Below are 20,599 nucleotides of genomic sequence, written 5' to 3' on the forward strand. Positions count from 1 at the left end.
GCGCGGCCCCTGACGCGGGCCCGGGCGCCGCGCCGCTGCGGCTGCGGGCGGCGACGGCTGCACCATGGGCCGGCTACTGCGGGCCGCCCGGCTGTCGCCGCTGCTGTCGCTGCTGCTGCTGCTGCTGGCTGGGGGTGAGTGCGCTCCGGGCCTGGGCGCGGGCAGGCGGGCGGCAGCGCGGGCGCGGTGCTGGACAGCTCCCCGGGCCGCCAACAAAGGGACCAGCGTGCGGCGAGGCCGGGAGCGAGCGTGTCCCGGTCGGGTCCGCGGCGCCGCCCCGACACGCGCGCACGCGGAGTGGGTGCGTGGGGGCCGCGGCGGGCGCCTGGCGTGCGGGGCGACCCCTTGACCGAGGCGCGGCGGTGAAGCTGGGACACAGCACGGTGGTCCCCACGCCGCGGCTCGCAGGGGCAGGTGCGCAGGCTACTGCCTCGCAGGCCGGGGGGGGGGGGGGCGCGCACGTGTGGGTGTGCATGTGTGTGCGTGTGCATGTGTGTGTGCGAGTGTGCATTGTGTGCCTGCGCACTCGGGGGAGGGGGGCGTGTGTGACAGCTACGCGGGGAGGAGGCTGCATTGTGAAGGTCCCAGGGGCTGCTGGCGGAGTATGGGGCGGTTCGCTGAGGCGCGGGTGGCTGTTTACGCGTGGCGTTGCCGGGAGGGAGTGTGAGTGTGTCACGGTGAATGGATATTCTCCACTGTTCTGGGCGACTCGATTAGGAGCTGACAAAAACGGGCGTACAGCCACGGAAGGCCCGTGACAGCACACGGCAGGAGGCTCCCACGCAGCTCACACACGAGGGAGGTGTCAGACTCGGATGTGTGGTTTCCATTCAGCAGCGACGCCGGGCGGCGGGCCGTGTGGGTGCGTGGCGGGCTGGGGGTGTGGCACAGGTGTGAAAGGGATGTGTCTGCCTGAGAGAGAAAGAGACGGGCCTCCTGATGGCTTCCAGCGCAGACGGGGATTTAGGGGAGGGGGTGTGTAGGGAGGTGGGCATGGGGTATGACAGCCCATGAGGCAGGCGGCCACTATGGAAATGGCGGGGAGAAGGGCTGTCTACAAAGGTGGGTCAAATAAGGTCATAGCTGAGCAGCTCCTGCACACCCTGGCGCAGCAAAGGGAGTGTGTTACCGTGTATGTTAAGGATGTGACTGGTGCTGCTGGAGGAGTACCTGGATGAGCAAGTGTGCATGTGTGCCTGTACACACTCAGCCAGCTGTGAGTAACTTCACTTCTAATGCACACGTCAGAATAGCGCCTTAGTATGATGTGTGTATGTGCATGTAGGAGTGTGCACAGGACGTTTCCCACACAGCCAGCCCATGAAGACACAGGCACTTTGTGTCCAGATGTGTGTGAGTGAAAGAGAAACTACTGAAGGATCTCTATGGGAAGGGAGGAACAGTCTTTGCTTGAGATGGGCCATGACCCTGGGGCTCCGAGTGGCAGAATCCCAGGGTAAATGGCTGGGAGGGGAAAGCAGTCCCTCACACATTCCTGTACATGTCATGGGAAGGCTCAGTTCAGGGAGGGTACACTTTCTCCACAGTCAGTCTAGGGATGAAGAAAGACCCTAGGTGGTGTGCACAGAAAAACATGTCCATCAGTGTTGGCTCAGACACTCACACAAACCCACCTGTATTCCTTCACGCCTTAAATCCTCTTTGGAAGAAGGCGACATTCAACAAACAAACATCAATTGATTGATCTGCTGCCACAGATCACTTCTTTGTGTGACAGTTGTAAACCAGAACTGGCCAGCAACATCCATAAGGACCCAGGCCCAGCTGTAACTGCCCATGTGCTTATGTGACCAGCAGTGAGGACTGGGCAGCCTGCCTCCCTGCTCCTGTCTCCCATGCATGCTCTTCATGACGCACTTCTTAGCCCATGCTTGGAGGCCATGTCTGTGTGTCTAGCATGTGTCTCTTTCTTACACACCTTTGTGTGGAAGCTCTTCGGAGACCTGTCAGCGTTGTTTCTCTGGTGCTTACGGAGTGGAGATAGCGTAACTGTGCTGGGCAGTTCCTGTTGTCGCTGACACTCAAGGGTAAGGGGCTGTGTGACAGATGCTGCAGGGCCCCTCCCATGTTGGTGTCTGCCAAGAGCTTAGGGAGACTGGACTTCAAAGCCCCTGCTTAGGGGAAAGATGGGGTGTAGCTGATGGTGAAAATCAGAAAGGAGGTTTGCACCCGGAGCAGATTGCAGGGACTGATTTGGAAAGGTAAGATAAAACATGAGGATGGCTGGGGTCTTGTTTTTTTCACCTCTCCAAATGTCAGCCTGCTTCCTTTCCCTCTTTCTGTGTTTGTTTGGGTCGGATTTTCAGTTCTTTGAGGCTGATCTCCTAATCCTTTTCATGTGCCGTCTTTTTCTCTCTCCTCTGTTGGGTGTGATGATGTAACAGAAAATTATAGGTGCTGAGGGAAAAAGGAAATCAATCACACGCAGAGTGTAATTCTGAAATTTTAAGTCAGGTGGGGTCTCAATTAAGGCAGATTAATTATTAAGTGCAAAACTAATTATACACAGAATGGCTAGGTCTCAGCTACGATTTTGGCGGGCAAATTTGAAAAGAAGTAACCTCTTGTAATTACTTAAATAATTACCCATTGCCAAGGCCTTTGAAAATATCAAGGTCTATATAAAGACAAAAGAGTTATTAGAGGGAAAAATAACTAAGAAAATGAAACTTTTTACTGGAAAAGGAATGAAAAACCAGAAAATACCAGATTCCTTTTTCTTCAGTAGGGTTTTCAAAATCTTTGCCAATTCCTGTCAGACCATTGGTAAAGGAAGACAAAGAAGGAAAGGGAGAGATGTTAGAGGAAGGTTGTGGGTTCCTGGCTTGACAGCTGGGAGAGCCCAGAGAGGTGGGGGCTCACTGGAGCCATGGAAATGACAGGGAAGAGGCCTGGCAAACACACCAGACCACAGTCCTGTGCACAGAGAGCTGGACTGACTAGAAAGTTTTATCCCCCAGAGTGGGGAAGGAAACAGGCTCCTCTGGGCACACTGACCTGGAGAGGGCAGAGCAGTCTTCTTGAGTTCCAAGCCACTCTGAGGAGCCACAGTAGGGTGTAGACGGCAGCAGCCTCCCCCTGCCATGCCACAGCCTCTCCCTGCCATGCCACAGTTCAGCTCTGAGAGAGAGTGCCAAGGTTTGAGAGACAACCCGTGTTTAATCCTTCAGTGGTTTTGTAGAGAGTGAATTTCAAAATTCTTAGGCAGAATCAGTTTACCCTTTTCTAACAAGGCTGAAGTAATATTTTTCCCAGCATATCTGCTGGAGGTTGGAGCATGCAGATAAAGATCTCCAGTTCATGGCCCTCTCAAAGGCAGGCTGCCCGGGTGCCCTGGGAACCTATACAATGTGTATTATTTAATTATTATAAACATTTTCCATCAGTTGACTTTTTCCTTCCTGGAATGCATAAATGAGTTTTTCCAGATCTGTTTCTTGTATTTTGGCTCCCTGCCAGCCCTGGGGATACTGCTTTTGCAAAGCAGTCTGTTACATCGGCTGACATCCCCTAAATAACTTAGGATTTCACTTCCCAAGAGTTGGTAATTTTCCTGAGGGCAAAGCCTGTCTCTTGTTCATCTGTCTCTTGTTGCACCCCCAGGAAGGGCCTAACACACTGTTTGGCACAGAATAGGAGCCCAGGAATGACTGTATTTTTCTTTGTAATCAACAGTCTAATAGAAATTTTACCTCTAATAAGAGCACAGCCCACCTGAAACCAAAGTTCAATTGTAATTGGTATCACATCTGATTGGCAGTATTATATGATTCTGATTCACTTTTCAAAAATTAGAAAATAACTATTAAATAAGTACAGTTTATAGATGAAACATTTCCAAACACAGGAGCCACATGGAAATGTAAATAAAGGGATTCTTGCTGGCAAAAACATGGGGAGTCACTTTACTAATTTGGTCTTTTTCAAGAGAAGAGGTTCCTTCAATTGATTGGATTGGTTGTGGGGACCCTGGGCAGTGTTTGGAAAGCGGTATCTTCTAGTTTTCAGCTCTGGCTTCTTTCCCTGGCCCTTAAAGCACATGAAATATTTAAGCTGTCTTACATATTATATTCTTTCATGTATCCTTTGGAGGAAGGAAGGTACCCAGCCCCATAAGTAATAGCTTTCCATTCTTCCTCCTGGAGCGTTCGCAAGACCTTTTGGTGGGGGAGAAACCAGCTAATTTCAGCTCCTTTATTAACTAGCTGTTTGACCTTAATCACTCCACAAGGCCTCAGTTATTTCATTTGTAAAACAAGAAAGTTGGACTAGACTACTAATTATTTATTCAAACCTTTATTGAGTCCCCAGTGTGTGTAAAAGGTTGTGCTAGGCACTGGAATTCCAGGGTGGAATTGACACAAGGGACTTCTCATTTACAGTGGAGGCTCTGTGAAGGTCGTTAAAATTTGGTGAGAAAAGTGGAGTGAGAGTAGTTTGTTGAGAAGGCTGTGATAGAGAGGAATGGTGCCTCATCCAGACTTGGAGTGGCCACAAAAAGCTTCTTGGAAGCTGAGACTGGAGGCAGGAGTGAGAATTAGCAGGTGGGTGGTGGGACAGGACAGAGATAGGGAGATATGGATGTTCAAGCAGAAGAGCATGTGCAAAGACCCAGAAGGCAAAAGAGATGGCTGCGTTCTGGAAATTGCAGGTAGTCAGTTTGTCTGAAGCATAGAGTATGATTGGGGAAGGTGGGGACAGAGAGGGGAGGGGAGGTAATGGTCAGTTTATGAGAGCCTTCTCTGCCTTTTCAAAGGATCTGACCTGTATGATAGAATGATAGAACCAGATTTGCATTTTAAAAAGACCTCTTAGCCGGGCGTGGTGGCTCACGCCTGTAATCCCAGCACTCTGGGAGGCCAAGGTGGGCGGATCACCTGACGTCAGGAGTTTGAGACCAGCCTGGCCAACATGGTGACACCCTGTCTCTACTAAAAATACAAAATTAGCCAGGCGTGGTGGCACATGCCTGTAATCCCAGCTACTTGGGAGGCTGAGGCAGGAGAATCGCTTGCACTCGGAGGGTGAAGGTTGCCGTGAGCTGAGATTGCGCCATTGCACTCCAGCCTGGGCAACAAGAGAGAAACTCCATCTCAAAAAAAAAAAAAAAAGTTGACCAGGCACAGTGACTCACATCTGTAATCCCAGCACTTTGGGAGGCCGAGGTGGGCAGATCACCTGAGGTCAGGAGTTCGAGACCAGCCTGGCCAACATGGTGAAACTAAGTCTCTACTAAAAATACACACACAAAAATAAGCTGGGTGTGGTGGCAGGCACCTGTAATCCCAGCTACTCAGGAGGCTGAGGCAGGCGAATCACTTGAACCCGAGAGGCGGAGGTTGCAGTGAGCCAGGAATGTGCCATTGCACTCCAGCCTGGGCAACAAGAGTGAAACTCAAAAATAAATAAAAATGAAAAAATAAAATCAATAAAAAGACCTCTGTGAGCGTTGTCACTCAAAGTGTGATCCAGGGACCAGCAGTATCACTCACACCTACTGTGTCAGCAGACTCGGGTGACTCACACACGTTTCAGTCTGAGCAGTGCTGATTAGAGGGCAGTGTGCAGGACAGATGGGTGCAGGGGGAAATGCTAGGGGTTCGTAAAAGAGCTCTCTTTTTCTTCCAGCGGTGAAGCACTATGAGGACTGTAATTCTAATGGAGTCGTCTCTCATGTCTACACACTTATGTTTCTGTATCGTCCCTGCTATTTTCTTTATCGTGAAGTGTGGGGCATTTCAGCTGTGTGCCCCCCTGAGTGGCATGGTTGTCTACCCTAGAGAATGGGAAACTGAACACATGTTCCTGAGCTCCCGGTGTTGTTATTTCCTCCAGCCTCCTTTCTCCTTCACAGTGTACTGAGCACAGTCAGTACAGTGCCATGAGCAGCTCTGTTAGTAACTAACTTTGAGATCTCTCTCCCTGCCCTACTAACCCTGTGGCTCAAACAGAGTTATATGGTCACTGTTACACTATTGCATAATGATTTGTTTTCTTGCTGGTCTCTGTAGTAGAAACTGACCCTTCTGGGGGCAGGGACTATATCTTTCTTATTTCTGTACCAACATAGCCTTGGATCATGCCTAGTCCAAAAAAGCGTTTAATAAAGGCTGTTCGGTTGAAGAATGAATGAATGAATGGATGAATGAATGAATGGAATTTAACCATTTAAACACTACTCAGATCCAAAAGGAGAACTCGATTTATAATTTTTCTTAATGTATCAGTTGGCTATTTCTGTATAATAAATCACCCCAAAATTCAGTGGTTTCAGATTCTCAATTCTCAAGATCTGATCCCTGGACCAGAAGCATCACCTGGGAACTTGCTAGAAATGCAAATTGTTGGGCCCCATCACAGACCAACTGGATTCAGAACTCTAGGGTGGGCTTAACAGTCTCTGTTTTAACAAGCCCTCCTGGTGATTCCATACTGGTTCAAGTTTGAAAGCTTTGGATTTAAACAGTAGCCATTTATTTAGCTCATGATTCTGTAGTTTGGCAGTTTAGGCTGCAATCAGCTGCGTGGTTCTGGTCTCAGCTGAACTCCTTCAAGTTTGTCATCAGCTGTTTATCACCTTTGCCGGTCTTGTCTGGCTCTCTCACTTTGGGACCTCAGCTAGGACACTGAGCTGACCTGGCTGTCTTCTGCGTGGGCTCCGGTTTTCCTGAAGGATAGCCTTGAGCAGAATCCTGAGAGAATGGAAGCATTCAAGGTATCTTGAGGCCTAGCCTTGGAAATGGCACATCATCTTTTCTCCTGCATTGTCTTGTGTAGTAACTCACAAAGGTAGCTCAGATTCAAGGAGTGGAGAATTAGATTTCATCTCTTGATGGGAGGAGCTACAAAGTCTCATTGCAAAGATGTGTGTTATTGTAGGTTATTAATTGGGACATCATTGGATAACCCCTCTCAGGAAGAACCTTAAGAAGGTACTGTTTTGTGGTAGGACATGGCACTCTGTCTCTTTCCCATCTATCTAGTAGGGGATAGATACTGCTTTCTTCTGTAATATTTGGGCTAGGAAAAAATCCAAGAATAGCTTAGGGTCCCCCTATGATGGGAAGGGGAAATTAGAGTGGAAGAGGTCATGGGAAAGTCTGGGCTAGAGAGAGTCCAATATTCTTAATTCATCCTCTCCCAGGAACAAAGGGGAACTTCAAGGGGAGTGGACCCAAAATTGATTGTCTTGGCTTTCTCTGTCTTTTAAATGCCTTTGGCTCAAAGAAACCACAAAATATGAGATGGTGGTTTCTCTGTTTGAGTCAGGGTTTCGGATACAGGCTCCGGGAACGTGGCTTCAGCTTCATGAAGCCAGGGCCTGACTGGAAGCAGAATCTTTGACCATGGACGTGGTGCCTAGGCGAACAGAAGACATTCTGGATGGGGTGTGATGGCTTCTTGGTTTGGACTTGGCAGAAGGCATTCTCCTGTGAGCAGTCCTTAGGAGCACTGGCAACACAGCAGTGCCATTGGCTCCCACCTGCCCAGGGTCACAGCATGCCCGCCCTTTAGTTATTTTTTTATTTTTATTTTTTTTTGAGACAGAGTCTTGCTCTGTCACCCAGGCTGGAGTGCAATGGCACCATCTTGGTTCACTGCAACCTGCGCCTTCCAGGTTCAAGCGATTCTCCTGCCTTAGCCTCCTGAGTAGCTGGAGACTATATGCGTGTGCCACCATGCCCAGCTAGTTTTTGTGTTTTAGAAGAGATGGGTTTTGCCATATTGGCCAGGCTTGTCTCAACCTCCTGACCTCAAGTGATCCTCCCGCCTTGGCCTCCCAAACTGCTGGGATTTACAGGTGTGAGCCACTGCACCCAGCCCCACCCTCTAGTTATGATGGTACTTTCTTTTTCTTTTTTTTTTTTTTTTTTGAGACGGAGTCTTGCTCTGCCGCCCAGGCTGGAGTGCAGTGGCCGGCTCTCAGCTCACTGCAAGCTCCGCCTCCCGGGTTCACGCCATTCTCCTGTCTCAGCCTCCCGAGTAGCTGGGACTACAGGCGCCCGCCTCGTCGCCCGGCTAGTTTTTTGTATTTTTTAGTAGAGACGGGGTTTCACCGTATTAGCCAGGATGGTCTCGATCTCCTGACCTCATGATCCGCCCGTCTCGGCCTCCCAAAGTGCTGGGATTACAGGCTTGAGCCACCGCGCCCGGCCTATGATGGTACTTTCTAAAGCTCAGAGTTGGACCTGTGAATTATTTTATTGGGAGACAGAGCTTCACAGGATCTTAAAGGCTGGCACAGATGTTACTAGCCCTGGTCAGATGTTAAGACTCTGATGCCTCCTTAGCCCCAGCGTTGGCTTTGAGGCCAGATAGAATCACTCTGATCTTCTTATTCACATCAACCTTTTGTTTTAATGTATTTGAAGATACCATGGTCTCTTTTAAATTTTTTTTTCCCCAGGCCATGAACTTCACAGGGCTCTGTTTTTATAAAGGATAATAACACAATATTTGTAGAATACTTTGGTTTGTGAAGCTCTTTGTACAGCAGCTTTCACACATGGCTCAGGAATTACCTCATTTGGTGCCCCTCACACTGGAGGCATGGTAGGAAGTGCTGTCCTTATTACACAGAAGAGTAGAGCAAGGCTGGTGGTGGTGAAGTCACTCAGCCAGAGAAGCCACAGTGTAACCTATTTCCTGGTACCAGCCTTTCTCTCCTGTTATAGAACATCTTCCTGTCTCTGACCTCAGGGCCTGTCTATCTTCCCCTGGAGTCTCTACTCCCCGTCCGCCATCCACACAACCCAGAATACACCCCTATGGCTGGATGTGGCGTTCTTGGCTGTGAGTTGTCTGGCTGGTGCACGGTGTGCACAGACTCCCTCATACCCGGACTCACAGGACAGTCTGAAATGCTCATTTTTTTCAGTGGCCAGTCACAGTATTGGCACATATCAAGCTTAGGGCCTGCTCAGCAAAGCACATGGCACCAATAATATTAGCCCTATTTTTATTATAAACATCACTAAAAATTGCCATACACTATAGTCAAGTCAGGTCACAGTAGGCATCTGGTGTAGAGCAAGAGGAAGACTGTGAAATTCCCTGTTCCCTAGATCCTTAAATGTTAGTCTTAGAAAAGAATTCAGAGGTCATTTCATGTAGTTTCCTTGCCTTTCTGTTGAGGAGACTGAGACCCAGAGGTCTTGAGCAACTTTCCAGGAGCCTCACAGCAAGTTAGTAATTTGTGTGGTTAGGTCATTAAGTTAGAGGTTAAGTTGTGAAACTGGCAAATAGGGCTATATTCCTGTCCTTAAAGAATGAGAGTGAAAGAAGAGGAAGAAGGCCTCCTTTAATTTGTTTTCCTGTCCATTTATTTGCTTGTTTTGGTAAATTAGGAGAGAGAGAGAATCCAAGATTCTAAACAAATATGTCAAATTACCAGCACTGGGTTGGGTTTGAACTGTGAACCCACATGGTTTTTCAAAAGACTACGTTCAGAGTCTGGGCTCAGTGGCGCATGCCTGTAATGCCAGCACTTTGGGAGGCTGAGGAGGGCAGATCACTTGAGGTCAGGAGTTCAAAACCAGCCTGACCAACATGGCGAAACCCTGTCTGTACTAAAAATGCAAAAATTAGCTGGGCGTGGTGGTGGGCACCTGTAATCCCAGCTACTCGGGGGGCTAAGGCAGGAGAATCACTTGAACCTGGGAGGCGGAGATTGCAGTGAGCCGAGATTGCACCACTGCACTCCAGCCTGGGCAACAGAGCAAGAGTCCATCTCAAAAAAAATAAAAAATAAAAAAACTGAAGACTATATTCAGGATACTGTATTGCTGAAATACAAATCATATTCTTAATTCAGTTTTGGAGAAATTTCAGCCAAGGATGGAAGCCTGGGGAACACCGTGTTCATCCAATCATACAGCTAGGTCCTTAAAAGCATGGGCCCTGTCTTCACTTCTGTTTGTAGCCCCAAACATGCAGCACAATTGCCAGCAGAGAGAGGGTACTCAGGAGGCACTTTCTGAGTGAGCACATGCGCAGTGGAACGCTGACTCAGTAATTCCTGTCTCTCCCTTGCCTGTCTCCATCTGTCTCCCCTTGCCCCTGCCATAGGGAAGTCTAAGCAATTTGGCCTTTTTGAAATGAAAACAGCGTCTCGGAATCCCCGCAAAGCCTCTGGGTGTTCAAGAGTGTCCACTGAAGTCCCCCCCTCCCCAGGACCTTTGTCATTTGAGACAGGCTCTAACCTGGCACCAGTCTTTGTCTTGCCTCCCCTGACTGTCTGGCTTTTATGTCTGCACAGGAGCGTTCCTGGGTGCCTGTGCGGCTGGGTCTGATGAGCCTGGCCCAGAGGGCCTCACCTCCACCTCACTGCTAGACCTCCTGCTGCCCACTGGCTTGGAGCCACTGGAGTCAGAGGAGCCTAGTGAGACTATGGGCCTGGGAGCTGGGCTGGGAGCCCCTGGCTCAGGCTTCCCCAGCGAAGAGAGTGAAGAGTCTCGGATTCTGCAGCCACCACAGTACTTCTGGGAAGAGGAGGAAGAGCTGAATGACTCAAGTCTGGACCTGGGACCCACTGCAGGTAGCTCTTCTTACCGACAGAGCATGTGTTGAGTGCCAGCCAAGTGTCTAGGCAAAACACCAGGTGACCATTTCCTTGCCAGAAGCATCTCTTCTCTCTCCCTACAGTTTTTACCATGCTGCTGCTGTTTACCTGCACATCAGAGCTAAAGCTCTGGGACCCTGAGTGTCTCACAGGCCCAGGAGGCCCTTTCTCTTTAATATTAACCACTGTTTAGGGAGCCTTTATTCTGTGCTCATTTAATTCAATCCGATGCTTATAACCTGAGAGATAAGTAATATGACCCCTCTTGTAGACAAGAAAACACTGAGACTGGGAGGTTAAAAGCTGGCCTGAGGTCAAACAGTGGCTCAGATGCTCAGTCATGATTCAGACCTATGGCTTTCCAAGCCCTGGGGCTCATTGTTTTGTTTTTCCCTACTGCTCTATGCTGTCTCTGTTGAAGATTGCCACGAGGTCAGCTGATCCGTGTTTCCTTGAGTCTATCCGACCAGCAGTTGAGGCATTCTAACTGCCCTTCCCTCAGTCATGCACCAGAGCTGGTGTTTGGGTTTACAGAGCCCAGCTGGTGAACATTTAGGTCCTGAAGCAAGCCTGAGGCCTAGGGCTACGGGCTGAATGCACGCCGCCATAAGCTGACGCTGATGCAGATGTGCAGGAGCGTGCAGGCAGCGCTGCCAGCCATAGCCGCTCCACCAATGTCCTGGGCCAGCAGGGGCCCATCTCTCAGCAGGGACTGAGGAATTGGTGTGATTGTGTGTTCACATGGAGCAAGGTGTTACAGAACTTAACCTTAATGTTTCTTTTTAAAATAGATAATATTTATTGGATATACCTTTTCTAATTATGAAAGAGCACATGAACATTATAGAAAATCTAAAACGCACCAAGATAATACAAAGAAGAAAATAAGGCTGGGTGTGGTGGCTTTTGTCTGTAATCCCAGCACTTTGGGAGACCGAGGTGGGCGGATCACTTGGGGGTCAGGAGTTTGAGATGAGCCTGGCCAACATGGTGAAATCCCGTCTCTACTAAAAATACAAAAATTAGCTGGGCGTGGTGGCAGACACCTGTAATCCCATCTACTCAGGAGGCAGAGGCAGGAGAATTGCTTGAACCTGGTAGGTGGAGGTTGCAGTGAGCTGAGATCGCACCACTGCACTCCAGCCTGGGCGACAAGAACAAAAATCTGTCTCAAAAAAAAAGAAGAAAATAAAAACTACCCATAACCTGATAATTAAAAGATAATTACCATTAGTAGTTTGGGGATACATCGTTCACTTTTATATTCAAAATAGGATTCGCAGGAACATTTTGTTTTCACTCAATATATTTCATAAGTATATTTCTTCATTGTTAAATATCCATTTGTAACCTGATTTTTAAACATGTTATTATTTATTTATTTTACTTTTTTTGAGGTGGAGTCTCGCTCTGTCACCCAGGCTGGAGTGCAGTGGCATGACCTTGGCTCACTGCAACCTTCATCTCCCGAGTTCAAGTGATTCTCCTGCCTCAGCCTCCCGAGTAGCTGGGATTACAGGCATACACCACCATACCCAGCTAATTTTTGTATTTTCAGTAAAGACGGTTTCACCATGTTGGCCAGACTGGTCTCTAACTCCTGACCTCAGGTGATCTGCCAGCCTCAGCCTCCCAAAGTGCTAGGATTACAGGTGCGAGCCACCTCGCCCGGCCAACATGTTATTATTTATTTATTTATGTTTAGAGTTGAGGTTTTGCTCCATTGTTCAGGTGCGATCATAGCTCACTGTAACCTTGAACTCCTGGGCTCAAGCGATCCTCCCACCTCAGCCTCATAGGTAGCAGGGACCAAAAACTTGCCACCACACCTGACTAATTTTTTCATTTTTTTGTAGTGATGGGGTCTTGCTATATTGCCCAGGCTGGTCTTGAACTCCTGGGCTCAAGCGATCCTCCTCCCTTGGCCTCCCAAAGTGCTCAGATTATAGCTGTGGGCCACTTTGCCTAGTTTGTAACCTGATTTTTTTTTTTTTTCTTGAGACAGAGTTTTGCTCTTGTTGCCCAGGCTGGAGTGCAATGGCACCATCTTGGCTCACTGCAACCTCCGCCTCCCGGATTCAAGTGATTCTCCTGCCTCAGCCTCCTGAGTAGCTGGGATTATAGGCATGTGCCACCATGCCTGAATAATTTTGTATTTTTTTTAGTAGAGACAGGGTTTCTCCATGTTGGTCAGTCTAGTCTCGAACTCCCGACCTCAGGTGATTTGCCCGCCTCAGCCTCCCAAACTGCTGGGATTACAGGCGTGAGCCGCTGTGCCCAGCCATGATTTTTAACAACTACATAATATTTCATCATGTGGGTCATCAGATTTATTAAACTGGTTCCCTACTGTTGAATACTTAGGTTGTCTTCAGTTTTAATGCCGCTACAAATATCCTTATACATTTTCACACCTTCCTGGTTGTTTCCTTAGGATAAATTTCTGGAATAAAATTGGTAAGTCAAAAGATGTATCAGGGCTGGGCATGGTGGCTCACGCCTGTAATCCCAGCACTTTGTGAATTTGAGGTGGGCAGATCACGAGGTCCGGAGTTCGAGACCAGCCTGGCCAACATGGTGTAACCCCGTCTCTATTAAAAATACAAAAATTAGCCAGGTGTGGTGGCAGATGCCTATAATCCTAGCTACTTAGGAGGCTGAGGCAGGAGAATTGCTTGAACCTGGGAGGTGGAGGTTGCAGTGAGCTGAGATTGCACCACTGCACTCCAGCCTGCAGGACAGAGCAAGACTCCATCTCAGAAAAAAAAAAAAAAAAGATGTATCAGTCAGCATCCCACACAGAAACAGAAGACACAATCAAATTAAGACAATTTAAGGAGAGTTTGTTTATAAAGCAGCAGATTTATGAAGGTATGGGCTGGATACGGGTGAACCACCAAAGGATGTGTGGCTAGCAGCAGCTGAGCGCTTATCATCCCTAGGCACAGGGAGACCAGGGAAGGGATGAAGATGGGAGCCTGCAGGGAAAGTGGTGCAAAGAGGTGGCCAGATACAGGAGGAGACCAAGAGAATGAACACCGCATCCCCCACCAAGTGTTCTCTCTTTCCCTTGTCAGTTTGATAGGAAAAATTATCATGGCCTTTGATTCTAGTAAATTTTAACTCATATATGTACAAAATATATATGAACATTCATTATATATAGAAAAAAATAGCCACCACTTATCACTCTTCTTTTTTATTTGAAGCACAGTGTAGTTAAGAGAACAGGCTTTGGAGTCAGGAAGGCTCCAGCGCTGTCATTTAACAGTGGCACAATTTTTTGTGAGTAACTTACCCTAAGCCTCAGTTTCCCATCTAGGAATTGAAGATAATCATATACCCACCTCACAGGGTTGTGGGGTTCACACACCATCATATATTTCGAGCACTTAACTCAGTGCTTGGCACATTGTTAAGTGCTCTGTGACTATTAGCTATTATTATTACTTTTCTATTTTTTTTCTATTGAGTCTTTAATTTTTTCTTATCCCTGTACAAATCTGAAAAAGGATACTAAGTTTCCTCTGACATATATAGAAAACATTTTTCCAGTTTGTCAACTGCTTTTATTTTGATTTTAATTTTTGGCATAAAGAAATTAAATATTTTATGAGCTTAAAATTACTTTTTTTTTTCTTTGAGATGGAGTTTCACTCTAATCACCCAGGCTGGAGTACAATGGTGTGATCTTAGCTCACTGCAACCTCTGCCTCCCAAATTCAAGCAATTCTCCTACCTCAGCTTCCCAAGTAGCTGGGATTATAGGCACGTGCCACCACGCCCAGCAAATTTTGTATTTTTAGTAAAGATGGGGTTTCACCATGTTGGCCAGGCTGGTTTCAAACTCCCGACCTCAAGTGATCCACCCGCCTCAGCCTCCCAAAGTGTTGGGATTACAGGTGTGAGCCACCGCACCCAGCAAAATTACTTCTTTTAAAATGTTTTTATGTGTTTTTCTTTACTTTATGATTAGAAAATACTTTCTGCCCTTGAGATACATGCACCTTTCTTCCTTCTTAAATTCTTTTTAAAAATTTGTTTTTACTTTTTGGACACAGGGTCTCGCTCTTACCTCAGGCTGGAGTGCAGCAGCACAATCTTAGCTCACTGCAGCCTTGACCTCCTGAGCTCAATCGATCCTCCTGCTTCAGCCTCCCAAGTAGTTGGGACTACTGGTGTACCCCACCATGCCTGGTTAATTTTTCTGTTTTTTGGTAGAGATAGGGTTTTGCCATGTTGCCCAGGCTGGTCTTGAACTCCTGGGCTCAAGCGATCCACCTGCCTCAGGCTCCCAAAGTGCTGGGATTACAAATGTGAGCCACCACGCCCAGCCCCTTCTATTCTTTAGCTTAATATTTTACATTTAAGTCCAATCTAGCTGTAATTTATTTTTGTGTGTGGTGTAAGATAAGGATCTAATTTTATTTTCTCCATATAGATCATCTGTTGTCATGGCAGCATCCGTTGATAAATCTGTCCTCTTATCATTTTAAATAAATGATATTTTGTTGCTGTTGTTGTTTTGAGACAGAGTCTCACTCTGTCGCCCAGGCTGGAGTGCAGTGGTGTGATCTCTGCTTACTGCAATCTCTGCCTCTGAGGTTCAAGTGATCCTCCTGCCTCAGACTCCTTGGTAACTGGGATTACAGGCATGCCACCACACTCAGATAATTTTTGTAATTTTAGTAGAGATGGGTTTTACCGTGTTGCCCAGGCTGACCAAACTCCTGACCTCAAGTGATCCACCCACCTCAGCCTCCCAAAGTATTGTGATTACAGGTGTGAGCCACTGTGCTTGGCCAAGAAATGATTTAAAAGAAACTTTTACATTGTACCAGACAATTCTTGGGTCTTTTTCTGGCCTTTCCCTTTTGTTGAGACTGTTGAGCGTCAAGTGTGAGGTAAGCAGTCACACAGAGAGCCTTGGCCTCAGGACCACAGTGGAGGGCCTGTGGGAGGAGCTAGGGAGGTACAGGGAGGAGGGCAGGAGGCAGAGGAGGTGCAGGGAGGAGGGTGGGAGGCTGGGGAAGGGAAGGGAGAAGGGTGAGAGGCCAGGGAGTGGCAGGGAGGAGAGCTGCTTCAGTCCTGTTCCTCATTGCTCCTCTCCAGACTTGTCCACTTGACCACAGCCCTTAAGTTTCCTCAGGTCAGTCTCTTCTGCATACCACCTGACCATGATCTTGTGAAAAAACTGGAGTTGCCCATCTTCTTCTCAAATAGACTAGTGAAGAAACCCCTTCTCAAACCCCAGTGCTCACAGGTTAAAGGCTGAACTTCTTAGCATGGCAGAAAATGCTCTTGACATTCCAGCCCCAGCCTTCCCCAGCCTCTTCTCCTTCCCTGCTCCAGCATGCATCTGATTAGCTCATCATCAGCTTGTTCTCTTCCTTGCTTGGCAGAGTTGAACTGAGGTATGGGGAAGTGGGGTGCTTTGCCCAAGGGCACATAGTTTGGATGCAGTGGAGCTGGATCTAGAGTCAGTGTCTTCTCACTGACAACAGCCTGGCCAATCCCTAAGCCTATGATGCACTTCTTCCTCTTGTCCCATCTGCTTGGGAAGCTCTTCTCCATCCTGATGTCCTAGTGGACGTGTATTTGACCTTCAGCACCTAGCTCAAGAGGGCTAGCTTCAAGAGGCTTTTGCCAGCTCTCCCCAGTGATCAGGACCACTGCACGTGGTCATGCTGGTGGTGCCCTGTCCAGGGCTCCTGACCGAGCATGGGAGTTGGAGCTGAAGTCCAGCATACGCCCTGCCCACCAGGCCATGGGCTGGGTGGGAGGAGCACCTTTTTCTAATTCATCTGCCCAGAGGGGACATCTCCATGTACTGGCAGTGGCCCTGAAATCAGGCTAGTCACTCACTCCTGCTTCTGTTTTCTCACAGCACCTTGATGGCACGCGATTAGGACATGACAGAGGAAAGAAAGTGGCTCACGTGGCAGGCTGAAAGCAAATAGTCAGGCTGGTCTAGGAGGCAGCCCAGGGGACAGTGGTGTGCCCCACCCCACTATTCTCTTCTGCTCTTGTACCCCAGAGTCACAGGCTTCTGTCTAGGGGCTCTTGGGGAGAAGGAGGTGGATCACCTCTTGGGGGTTGGAGGAACGCAAAGGAACCTTGAGAGGGCCTGCCTGGGTCGGGAGTCCTGCAGAGTCCAGAGTGACTATACCAAGTGCTATCCTAACATGGCTATTAGGGACATTGAACTCCATGCAGCAGTAGCAGGGACTGTTGAAAACTATGCTGCAAACAGGTCAATCTCAGATCAAGTACCCTTTTAATAATTGTGACATCAGTTCATGTATTCAACACCCAGTATGTGCCCAGCACTATGTTAGGGGTTGTGGGTTCTTATTTAACCTCCACTGAAAAATGTAAGTATATATTCTTACTTCCGTTTAGCTGATAAGCAAACCTGAGGCTTAGGGAGTTTGAATTTACAGCCCAGCAAGTCAATGTAACAATCAGAATTCAAACCCAAGTTGTTATACTCCAAAGCCTCTCTGCTCTGTCATGTCACCTCTCAGCACAGTGATTTTACTAGAGACTAGCACTGTCATATTCTGTATGGTACTTATCACCATTTTTCCATAAAATTTTTTTGTTTTTGAGACAAAGTCTCACTCTATTGCCCAAGCTGGAGTGCAATGGTGCGATCTTGGCTCACTGCAACCTCCGCCTCCCAGGTTCAAGTGATTCTCCTGCCTCAGCCTCCCGAGTAGCTGGGATTACAGGAGTGCGCCACTATGCCCAGCTAATTTTTGTATTTTTAGTGGAGACAGGGTTTCACCATGTTGGCCAGGCTGGTCTCAAACTCCTGACCTCGTGATATTCCCGTCTTGGCCGCCCAAAGTGCTGGGATTGCAGGTGTGAGCCACCGTGCCTGGCTCCATAGAATTTTGAGTTAGCTCATTTGAACTTCATAACCACTCTGTGAGCTCAGCCAGGTGGCAGTTATTCTCTTTGCTTGAGAAATGGTGAGCTGGGCCAAGGGAGGTTCAGACCTTTGCCCAAGGCCACACAGCTTGTATGTGACAGAGCCGAATCTGGAGTTGGTGTCCCTGAGCACTGATGCCCTGGGCCTAGCTTCTTGCCAAGGGAGCACATTGATGGCACATGTGAGACAGGAAACCAGTCCATTCTGTCACTAGGACTTTGTCATACATCCCATTTCTAGTGTGTTGGGCCTCAGGTAGAGCTGATCCATCTGTAGTGATGGTCCCCAGGCCCAGTGGGAAAAACAGCTGGTGGAATTTCTGCTTGGTGGATAATGAACAGTGTGACCTTGAGTAGGTTGCTTTTCTAATGTTGGCTTCAGTCTCTTCATCTGCAAAATGAGACCTGGGAATAATAGATTGAAGTGTTTCCAGCTTGAAAATATTATGATTCTGTGACATTTCAAGTGAAAAGAGCAACCTCAACAAAGCAGGGGAAAAGACATGGAATGTGAATTGCTGCTCCACCAGCTAGCATCAAGCGAAGTTATAGCCTGATCAGTTAATTCATGCACAATTGTTAATGATTAGGAGCAGTCTCTCAGGTTACCTACTCATTCGAGACTGTCCCCACTGTCCTCTCCAGCCCTTTCATTTTCTAAGCTCCTTAAGGAAATTGTCTTGCGTGCAGTTTTAATTTTCCTAGTGAGTGAGCAAATTAAAGTGTTCTGCAAGAAACACTTTAATCTTTGGGGTTGGCAAGTCCTAGATACCCCACTCAGATGGGCTCACAGGCCTGTGTGATAAAAGGGGACTTTATTGGCTGAAGAACGGGGGTCTAGGAACAGGCTTCCTGCTCCCTGCTCCAGCACTCAGCGTGCCACCCTCGGCGTGCTGGAGCCTTCCCTGCCCCATCGGTCGTGCTCGGCTTTCCCTTGCTGGCTTTGTTCTCAGGCAGACTGGTCCTGGGTGCTGGCTTGGAGAGCCCCAGTAGCTGCACACTGTCGTCCTATCACTCAGCACCCTGCAGAAAGGGAGGTCTGCCTTCCCATCACGTCAGGAACAGTCTCTGGATGATCTCGCTGAGTCCCGAGCTTGGGGATGGAATTTGACTCTCCAGGCCCATGTTGAGCTGTCCCTGAAGCCAGGGGACATTCCAAACCAAAAAGAGAGGAGGAGTGTCCCCCAGAGTAGAATTGAGGTGCTATTAACAGAAAGAGAGCATGAGACAACAGTACTGCACTTGAGTAGGGAACACTCATAAAGTGCCTATATGTCATTTTCACTTGGATTTCTTTTTTTTTTTTTTTTTGAGATAGAGTCTTGCTCTGTCTCCCAGGCTGGAGTACAGTGGCGCAATCTCGGCTCACTGCAAGCTCCGCCTCCCGGGCTCACACCATTCTCCTGCCTCAGCCTCCTGAGTAGCTGGGACTACAGGTGCCCGCCACCACACCCAGCTAATTTTTGTATTTTTTAGTAGAGAGGGGGTTTCACCGTGTTAACCAGGATGGTCTCGATCTCCTGACCTCGTGATCCGCCCGCCTCGGCCTCCCAAAGTGCTGGGATTACAGGTGTGAGCCACCGCGCGTGGCCCACTTGGACTTTTTTTTTACCTCACAGCAACCTGATGAAATCTGTAAAAGCAGGCATGATTAGATCACTGTTTTACAGCTAGAGAAGCCGGCTTAGAGAGATTTAAAAGTGGCTGTAAATGACACGGTGGCAGAGCTAAATCTCAAATCTGAGTTCTACTTCAAGACCTGCTGCTCCCCTCAATACAAAGTCCTTCATGAGGCTACTTTAATTATCATTGCTCTAATCAATTTTGGAGAAAGCAGACCAACAGAGCAGCTGTCTGCTGGGACCTGGAAGTGGTTCCTGTACAGCGAAGCCTTGTTGTGATTGTGTCTGCTGTAGAATGATTTGACCTTCTGGGTCACTGGCCACACATTAGGCGTGTCCATATCCTTAGGATGGGCCGATAGCTGTGGAGCCTGTGGACAGAGCAACAAAGAGAGCACTTTTACTTAGCCACCAAAACAAAAGCCTTGTCATTCTTGTTCTATGCTAGTAATAAATATCAACATATAAAAATTTAAAACTGCAACTGAAAGAAGAAAATAAAAATCATCTATGATCCAGTCATTCAGAGTCAGTGAATGTTAACGTTTTGGACTATCTCTTTCTGGACTTTTTTTTTTTTTTTTTTTTTTGAGACAGTCTCACTCTTTGCGAAGGCTGGAGTGCAGTGGTGTGATCTCGGCTCACTGCAACCTCCACTGCATGGGTTCAAGCGATTCTTAGTCTCCTGAGTGGCTGGGATTACAGTCTTGTGTCCCTACGCCCAGCTAATTTTTGTTTTTTTTTTTTTTTTTGAGATGGAGTCTTGCCCTGTCGCCCAGGCTGGAGTGCACTGGTGCAGTCTTGGCTCAGTGCAACCTCTGTCTCCCGGGTTCAAGCAATTCTCCTGCCTCCGCCTCCTGAGAGCTGGGGTTGCAGGCATGGGCTGCAGGCATGTGCCACCGCCCCCGGCTAATTTTTGTATTTTTAGTAGAGCCGGGGTTTCGCCATGTTGGCCAGGCTGGTCTTGAACTCCAAACCTCAGGAGATCCACCTGCCTCGGTCTCCCAAAGTGCTGGGATTACAGGCATGAGCCATTGTGCCCAGCTTTTTCTGGACTTTTTTTTTTTCCTTTATAGGACATATATAAAATATACTTTTACAAAAAATGGACAATAGTGGACACTGTGGTGTACACATCTTGCTGTTTCACTTAGAAACCTCTTTCCAAGCCAGCACACACAGTTCTGCAGCCTGTTCAAGGCTGCCATGGTCTCCCAATATAAGGCGGGTCTGTCATTTCTTTGGGCAGTCCCCTGCAGTGTGGGTGCTGGACCCCAGTCTTCTGTTACATGGACTGTGCCATGATGGGGATCTATGAAGCCACATGACTGTGAGCGTCCCTAATCGTCTCCTTAAGGTACGTTTCCAGAAGTGAGATTGTAGGTTCAGAATATTTGTCTTTAAAGCTTCTCATTCCTATGATTCAGTAGCCCTCCAGAAATGTGGCCTGCTTTCCTTC

General features: G+C 48.0%; 1 protein-coding gene across 1 annotated transcript in view; it reads left to right on the forward strand.

The window, feature by feature from the left end:
- PODXL2 (podocalyxin like 2) overlaps window positions 1-20,599 on the forward strand; it is a 43,593-nt gene continuing 22,994 nt past the window's right edge. Inside the window, exons 1-2 of the mRNA XM_030942555.1 lie at window positions 1-134; window positions 10,280-10,558. Coding sequence (XP_030798415.1) covers window positions 65-134; window positions 10,280-10,558 — 349 coding nt within the window. The 5' untranslated portion in view covers window positions 1-64. The remainder of the gene's footprint in view (window positions 135-10,279; window positions 10,559-20,599) is intronic.

The sequence above is a fragment of the Rhinopithecus roxellana genome, chromosome 1 (assembly GCF_007565055.1).
Source record: "Rhinopithecus roxellana isolate Shanxi Qingling chromosome 1, ASM756505v1, whole genome shotgun sequence".
Lineage (NCBI taxonomy): Eukaryota > Metazoa > Chordata > Mammalia > Primates > Cercopithecidae > Rhinopithecus > Rhinopithecus roxellana.